Consider the following 8928-nt stretch of genomic DNA (forward strand, 5'->3'; position numbering starts at 1 on the left):
ATAATGTTGGTGTCGTTGATCTAGTCTTACCAATTTATAAGTATGTAATGTAATATCCCTCTGTTTTCTATATTAATCTGCAATTTGGATTATAGTAGGAAGTCGTGATAAATTGTATCTTTGCTGTTTGTCTTCTTGTATCTAACTTTTATCTTAGTTTTTTTTTTTATTTTTTATTTTTTTTATTTTTTTTTATTCGTATATTCTAATATGTAGAAATGGACATTTTGGTCACAAGTCATAACTAACCCCGCGTGAATATTCAACATGAAATTAAAGTCCAAAGCACTATCTATCTATAAATACAACTATGATATCACAGTGCGAATTATATAACAGAAAATAAAAATATAAGTTTAATTATCTAAAAAAAATGAAACACTCATGGATGTTAGTTATAATCTTGGTTGCAATAGCAATTGTGATCTTGGATACGGCTCATGCAGCACCAACAGCTGCTCAGTGCAAAGAAGAGAGGAGGCTAGCGGTTAACGCGTGCAAAACTGTGTTATATGGTAGGCGTCCGTCCTCTTATTGTTGCCAGCGAGCTAGGGTTAGCCATGTTGAGTGCATATGTCCTGCTATCACACCTAAGTTGGCTGCACTTGTTGATGTCAATCATTTTGTTAAACTTATTGAAGGTTGTGGACGTCGAGTGCCTCGTCACTTCAAGTGTGGAAGTAAGTCTTTACCCTCTTTATCACTCCCTCGGTATCAAATATTAATTAAGCATGTCCAATTCTATTTCAGTATGTGCAAGAAGTTTCCGTTTCAAATACTAGTAGACTACCATTAGGAGTGACTACTATAGGATAAAACTTATGGGCCCCTATACAATTTGAGTGATAATTTGCAAAATTTATTTTCTTAAGAATAGTTATTTAATTCTATTAAAACCACTAATTTTAAAAATATATGAAATCATAAATTTAGTGGTATCATATATAATTTTATTAATATTTTTTTAAAAACACTTTATTTTTAATGAGGTTCTTTGACCCCACTTGCTTGTACAAGGAGTCACCACTGACTATCAATACTTTGTACGATGTAATTTGTTATCAAAGAGTGAGAAAAAAAATAATAATCTTGAAACGCGTTATTAAATTAACACTTCAATGCAAGACGAATGTAGTAATAAAGGTACACGAGTACGAGGACAATATTTCCTCTATTCAGCCAACCGAGTAAAAACATAATGTTTTCTCGACTAAGATGTAAGCGCCTAGCCATGTTATCCTATGACTATGACCGTTTCTAACTCTCTTCTTGACTACCCTATGATATGCTGCTAGGTAATTTTGAATATGGGACCTCACAGCGAGGTTCCAAACAGGTCCAACTATATATTTTCTCACAGTGAGGTTCCAAACAGGTCCAACTATATATTTCGATGGTGGCAGAAAATTTCCATATGTGATGGTAGTTAGTAACTAACATTTAATTAAAAAGGTGTGACTATTAGCAACTACACATTTAATTACATTTAACTGCTATATAAGTACATCGGAGAAAATTTATTGTCGGGTACAGTTGCGGTCTCTATTATGGAAAATTATTTCAAAATGCATTGAACTTTTACCAAATTCCTATTGTATACATCCAACGTTCAAATATCCGATTGTATGCATTAAATTATTTAAATTGTTTTATTGTATGTATTTAACCTGTTATAACAGGTCACCTTCCAGGTCACCTCAATTCTATTTCTAGACATTTACATAATTGGTCCCTCATGTTTAAAAAACCTAATTTCATTGGTCCTGACAAACCATTTTCAATCTTCATCCATTCATGTTCATCATCATCATGAGGTGACCTAATTTCTTTTTTCTAATGATAGGTAACCTTCATACATTTTCATCTTCATCTAATGACAACCCCAATTTCTTTTTTCTTCTTCTCCATGTTTTTTTTATGAGAAATTCATCATCATCATTACATTTATTCATCAAATCATTTTACAATATGGAATCTAGAACAAAACCCAGAACAAAACGAAAACTTCAATCTGGTTACCAAAAGCAGGTTCGTATCATCTTCTTCGATCTGAGTTGTATTATTATTTACTTGTTTGAACTATTTGATTCATAAATCCTGATTAAAATCATCTTTCATTTAGCTAATTTTCAGATCCGAGTTTTGAAGTTTTTAAACCTAAAACCTAAATTTTTAGTTCGGATTAATCTTGTGTTTTTTAAATCCAGAATTTAATTTTCGAGTGTTAAGTGACTGATTTGGAAGAAATTTCGTGTAGTAATCGTTTTCTTAAAACACAAAAAATTCGATTTTAATTTTATGTTCATAACTTTTGTAGCTCATGATCTTCATCTTTTAGATCTCTTATTCCTACTGATTTGAATTCAAGAACTCTAGAATTCGTAAGTCTGTTGAATTTTTATTCTTTATTTGGTGTTTAATTATTCCATCGCATATGTTAGATTTCTTATTACTGTTGATTTGGGCTAAGAACTTCAAAATTCAAAACTTCGTTGAGATTTTTTGAAAACCAATTTGAAATCTTGCTTGTATTTATGATTGGTTTATGTGATTTTGTGTAAATTTGAGTATGAAAAAAAATCAAGCTCATTAAATTTATTTGGGTAACATGGTTGAAGAACTTGTTAGTGATTTTTGATACAATATGGTTTTCAACATCAGTAAGAAACTAAGAAACTAAGATTCTCACGAGCAAGATTTTTGAAATATGAACAAAAATCAACATATAGTTAAGGACGAGCTTCATTTTTTCTTTATGATGGGTTTCAGTGAATTTTGTGTAGATCGGAGTACGAAGATGAAGATATGAATCGATGGTGATGAATGAATGAAGATAAAAATGTTTTGCCTAACAGAAGGATCAATGAAATTAGAGTTTACAAATATGGGGGACCAATTATGTAAATAAAATTGAGATGACCTGAAAGGTCACCTGATATAATAGGTTAAATACATACAATATAACAATTTAAATAGTTGAATGCATACAATAGAAAATTTAAAAATTGAATGCATACAATAGAAATTTGATCAAAGTTCAATGCATTTTCAAATAATTTTCCCTCTCTATTAACGTTTTTTTTCTTTTCTTATTAATGAATAGATCTCTTTACTTGTATGACCTATGTTTCATATTTCTCAAAAATGTGACTCGATTGATGGGATTTGGTATGATACATATGAGATCGATGATACTTGCTTCGTTAGCTACAAGATGATTAACTTATGGTGGTTACTACTTTCTGCTTTACAGGTATTACAACACCATAATAACTATATGGTCAAACAAAATTCCACTTGATGTTATAATCCTAAGCGGAAGCGTAACCGGTTAAGGGAAGATCAAAACGAAGGAATACAAATAATTAGTTTGATAATATGCTAGAATTTGTGATAATTTGTTGTGTATTATTATCATCTTGAAGAGTCTTTTGTATCTTATTTTACTTGTATGAAATCTCAAATAATAGTATAGGCCAAAAAGTTTTTGTCTTTCGTGAATCGTGTTTTCAAGAAAAAAAAAAGGCAATGTAATACTTATTTTTTTGAGGACAATAATTTTATAAATATAAAAATAATTGTGACTAGTAATAAGCTAGAAAATACAATAAACTTAAACGACCAAAAAACATGACTTCAAAATCAACACCCCTTGATTTAATACACACCAACCTCAAAAAGTAGAATAAATATGGCTACAATCATACGATCTAAGACTCATTTTGCCAACCAAATTGACACTACGTACACAAGACCACATAAGAACCATCTAGTAGAAAACACGAAGACAGAAGAAAAACCAACCACGACCAACACAACGATAACCAACACACATCTCGCAGAAACTTAAGCCAAAAATTTTCGATCAAACATTCTAACTAGGTGATGGTATCGTGAAAGATCATGCTTTTACTATGATGAAAAATTTACGATCTACAATCACTTGAACAAGCATCTTCAACCCGAAAACGTAAATATGAATCTCCAATAACCATAATAACCAAACACCACAACCTGAATACACTCGAAATCACTACTCGAAACATTACTCAAAACCATATTGTATTTGAACTTAAACCGCCAGTTAAGCTAAATACCATTTTACTAAAGGGTAAACAACGGTTAAAAAGAGTTGTAATCACTTACATCCATTAATTTGCTTGAAAATCAAGGGACCAATGAGAGCGCGACATGTGGCGCGAAAATCACATGTGATTGAAAAAAATAAACCATTTGTCCTTATTCCAGTATACTAAATAGGTGACTTTGTTAAGTCGATTCTTAGAAAATCTCTAATCAAACCATTTGTCCTTATTTCCAGAAGACAAACATCAACAACCATTCACGTATTCTTAATCGATATTGAAAGTCACCAATAAGTATAATGTTGTGATTTTGCGCACCTTCATGCCCGAGAAATTAATAGAACCATTAAGCAATAAATAAAGACACAAGAATTTACGTGGTTCGACGTGAGGCTAGTCCACAGGCGGAAGCAGAGATGGATTTACTAGTAAATATGGCAACCCGAAGTTACAATGTATGGAATGACCCAACGCGTCATTATACCAACATAATTTTTTTTATAACAACAATAATATTGATAACAACACCACCATTACGTTTTCAAACACATTCAAACCACCATACATGTTTAAACAACTTTAAAATGTTTCGTACAATAATTCAACTATCAAAATGGGCATAACAACCCATGGGCTTTCAAGACCCATTTGGTACAATCCAAAAGATAATTTTCGACCTAAAGAGTTTAAGTTCCAAAAAAAACACGAGTGATCAATCCTAAAGAGTTTATGTTCCAAGCAAGATCTAATTTAGGAATTGAGTGCAAGCTTTCTATGTATCCGACAGAGTTGGGTTCGTGACTTCCAAATAACAGAGCCAATAAGTACGTTTTATTAGTTGGACAAGCGATTGAGTTCAATACATAATTGGAAAGCATCACACCATCATACGCGATTCACAATATTATTTCAGTAGCGTATGTAACGACCCAACCCGTTATCCATCTAAAAACGTGCTAAAAAAAATTTCTGGGACAGTTCATCTGGACGGCGTCCAGCTCTGAAATACTGGACGGCGTCCAAGCCTTTTGAAAGGCGTCCAAATACACTAAAAAGTTCTGTTCAGTTTTTCAAACACACGCTAGCGGAAGACCCGCTTCCCGATACTTTTAAACCAAAACACTTTCACAATATGTTATAGTAATTAAAACTAAGAGTTTTCCATAATAAAACCGAGTTTTACAACACCGGGCCCTCATCGACCCAAATTACCACAAGGTGACCATTTCGACCCAATTTAGTTTATACAAACATTGACCGAGCATGGGATTGGGGATACGCTACCCAATCCTAATCGAACCAAAACCAAGTCTTTCAAAGCAAACTACGTAAGCTCACTAGTCCCCACGCTTACCCGAGCCACCGCATCTAAGCAATCTATAAAAATGTAAATAACGAGAGGGTAAGCTAACGCTTAGTGAGTGAAAATATACTACATACATATATATGCATAAAATGGACACGCCACACAAATAATCAAATATCGCATACCGGAGCATCAATGCATAACGGCAAGCTAATCTAAGCATACCGTACGATCGCTAAGCAACAAGCTAAATATGCATCAACAAACATAAGTTCACCAACGACGATGTGAACAACGCCAAAAAGCTACACCCGGAGGGTTAGCTACATCACGACAATGCAAAAAAAAAAAAAAATATATATATATATATATATATATATATATATATATATATATATATATATATATATATATATATATATATATATATATACCAATATATAAACGAATAAGGTTAACCCCTTAACCCATTACCGAATACCAAACACCACAATGAAGATTGGCCGAACTACACGAGCCTTAGTAATCCGAAACTACACGAGATTACTATCTTCAACAAGACAACATCGAGGTTGGCCAAACTACACGAGCCCTAGTAATCCGAAACCACACGAGATTACTACCTTAATAAGATGACCGAACTACACGCATCATCGTGAATCCGAACTACACGAGACACACTTCCGATAAGATGACCGAACTACACGCGTCATCGTGAATCCGAACTACACGAGATCCACTTTCACAATTCAAAACCCACGGTCACGGGATTATAAAATCCACCACATTGGGGTTATCCACAACACAACAATATCAACCCTTCGCCATTGGGGTTATATACTCCACATCACAAACACGTGTGATAACGTACACACAAAACGTGTACCTCGCCAAAGGTGGTCAACCAAAACGCACAACCGTGCCAATTGGACCTAAACGTAGGTCCATCAAATCCACCTATATGTGAAGTGAGCTCTATAACAGAGAACCACTTCACCCGACCCGCACCCATCCTACACATACATATGTACATAGGATATTAACACTCACCTTGTCGCCTTGAAGAATGCAACCGAGAAATCCGAAATCGCCAACCAACCCAAAACCCGCCAAGTGACAAGAATAACTAGTCACCATAAACCCATTTCATCATCTAGGAGGGTTTCACAATAAACTAGCTCAAAACCCTAACTTGAATATCAAATCTAACAAATGAAATTCGGAGTTTGAGCTTACCAATACTACCACAACGTAGCTAGGAGTGAGATGAACAACTTTAAAATCCGAGCTTTGGTGAGAATCCAACTCCTTCTTCTCCAAATCAACCTCTCTCTCTTTAAACTGTTACTCTCTCACTAGAACAAGATGAGAGGATTTGTGTGGGTGTTAGTGGAGCAAATGAGGCTCCTAGAACTGATCTTGTGGCCTTAACTCGTTTCACATGTGAAAATACCATTTTGCCCCTCTAAATATCTCAAAGTAAAACAGCTGGCCCGTCAGACAAATTGGACGGCGTCCAACATTCTGGACGGCGTCCAGTTCTTCACTGCTGGACGGCGTCCCCCATTCTGGACGGCGTCCCAAACACTGAAAAGGCAGAAACAGAAACAGGGTGTGACAACTCTCCCCCACTCAGAATCGATCACGTCCTCGTGATCTTCGTCATTTAACCGAACGGACCACACCCAATGGTCCTCGAACATAAGTCCCTATCCGACTTTCCTAGACAATTATTCCCAATGAATCATCCTTTAATAACTAAATCATCACCCGCGATTTATCAAATCACAATCCGAGCGCTAAAACCTTACTCAATCTCTCACATCGGGAAGAACTCAGCCAATCTCGAACCGAGATATCAATCCCCTAGCGTACCCTTACCGAGTACAATGCTAAAAGCAACCAAGTCAACCTAAGGTCAACAACACGAAACGATGGAGACCGAACCAAACGAATCCTTACGGATAACACCAATCACTAAACATCCCTTGTAGTGCGCAATACGACCCATACACAACTACCGTAACATCATAACAAACGGTTAAAACCGATGGCGCCCAAAATGACTATGGCAACGCTAATCCAAAGGTGTACCAAAATTGACAATCGTCACACCCGTAACAACATATGAGCGAAGCACGGCTATCGCATCACTAATCCTACAACATGGTTCTCACGACCCCACCATCGGTGTATAAATCAACCGATAGTTCACACAACATGATCCTTACGACCCCACCATCAGTGTATAAACAACCGATAGATCACGCAACACGGTCCTTACGACCCCACCATTGGTGTATAAAACAACCAATAGATCAACCAACATGAAGGCTGGCCGAAAACACACGCGCCTTAGTGAATTCGAACTACACGCGACTCACTACCTTCCTCGCAACAACAATCGGGATTGACCGAACTACACGCACCATAGTGAATCCGAACTACACGAGAGTCACTATCCCAAAGGAATGACCGAACTACACGAGTCATTTGTGAATCCGAACTACACGAGACTCACTCCTCAATACAATGACCGAAACCACACGAGTCAGTGGTGAATCCGAACTTCACGCGATTCACTACAATAATAAGATGACCGAACTACACGCGTCATCGTGAATCCGAACTACACGAGATTCACAACTCAACACCGGATGAAGTCAGCGGACCTCGAAAGTCATGCTTCACCGATATAACACATACGCCCATGATGAAGTCAGCGGACCCCGAAGGTCATGCTTCACCAATCAATAATCCCATGATGAAGTCAGCGGACCCCGAACCTCATGCTTCACCAATCAACGCCCTTTTGGCCTCGAACAACGAGTAGCGTAACATCGCGCTCTACTATGCCATAGTGAATCCTAACGGATACCACTAACCATTCACACAATTGAGCAAGAACCACCTATATCAAACATAGGCACAAAACAATAATTCCCCAAAAGAGAACCCGACACACACATCCCTTAACTGAGGGATTTCACCTTGCTCGCCAAACACGTCCATTATCTCTCAACGAGATTTACCACATTACCACTTCGGTGATAATTTAAATCCAAAATCATAAGTACAATTTTACCGAAATTGTACTCTACCACAAATCGAACAAAACTAGGTACCAACAAAATTTTCGGATCTACTAAAAACGTCATCCGAAATCTCACACTAGAACTTCCTCGTGCGGGAGTGTAACTCCCCCACTTGGAACTACGTTCCATTGCCGCATCTTGTACTACCGTACAATGCTACCAAAGGTAGACTTTACTAACAATTGGGTTCACACGACCCATCACCACATCTTGCTCCAACCTTGAGCAGATGAAGGATTTCAACCAATCCTTAGACGCTTCGAACGAAAAGTGTACCGCAAATTACACAAACTCTACTCTCGCAATCATCCCATTGCTATAGTTTGTCAACTTCACCTAGTCACTCATGTACCCAAGGGTTTCACCTCGGTACCCTAAGTACAATGTAACCACAACACAATCGGAGTCGAACACCACGCTAGTAGGTATAAAAGAGGCATCT

At 36.6% G+C, this 8928-nt stretch overlaps 1 protein-coding gene across 2 annotated transcripts; it reads left to right on the top strand.

Annotated features, from left to right (window-relative positions):
• The first annotated feature begins 349 nt into the window (after nt 1–349).
• Nucleotides 350–3495, top strand: LOC139891762 (uncharacterized). Of its 2 annotated transcripts, none has more exons than XM_071874747.1 (2): nt 350–680; nt 3254–3495. In XM_071874747.1, exons 1-2 carry the CDS (start codon nt 374–376, stop codon nt 3268–3270), a joined length of 324 nt encoding a protein of 107 aa, XP_071730848.1. In that variant the 5' UTR covers nt 350–373; the 3' UTR covers nt 3271–3495. The 2 variants fall into 2 exon arrangements, with proteins under 2 accessions (XP_071730848.1, XP_071730847.1); XM_071874746.1 differs by lacking the exon at nt 3254–3495 and adding an exon at nt 2784–3195.
• Nucleotides 3496–8928: the final 5433 nt, after the last annotated feature.

This window comes from Rutidosis leptorrhynchoides, chromosome 2, assembly GCF_046630445.1.
Source record: "Rutidosis leptorrhynchoides isolate AG116_Rl617_1_P2 chromosome 2, CSIRO_AGI_Rlap_v1, whole genome shotgun sequence".
NCBI lineage: Eukaryota > Viridiplantae > Streptophyta > Magnoliopsida > Asterales > Asteraceae > Rutidosis > Rutidosis leptorrhynchoides.

Excerpts from the sequence above, each read along its gene's own strand:
- LOC139891762 (XM_071874746.1), top strand. The coding sequence starts at position 374 with ATGAAACACTCATGGATGTTAGTTATAATCTTGGTTGCAATAGCAATT. Across the intron at positions 681-2,783 it reads TCGTCACTTCAAGTGTGGAA|ATCGGAGTACGAAGATGAAG; the intron begins GTAAGTCTTTAC and ends AATTTTGTGTAG.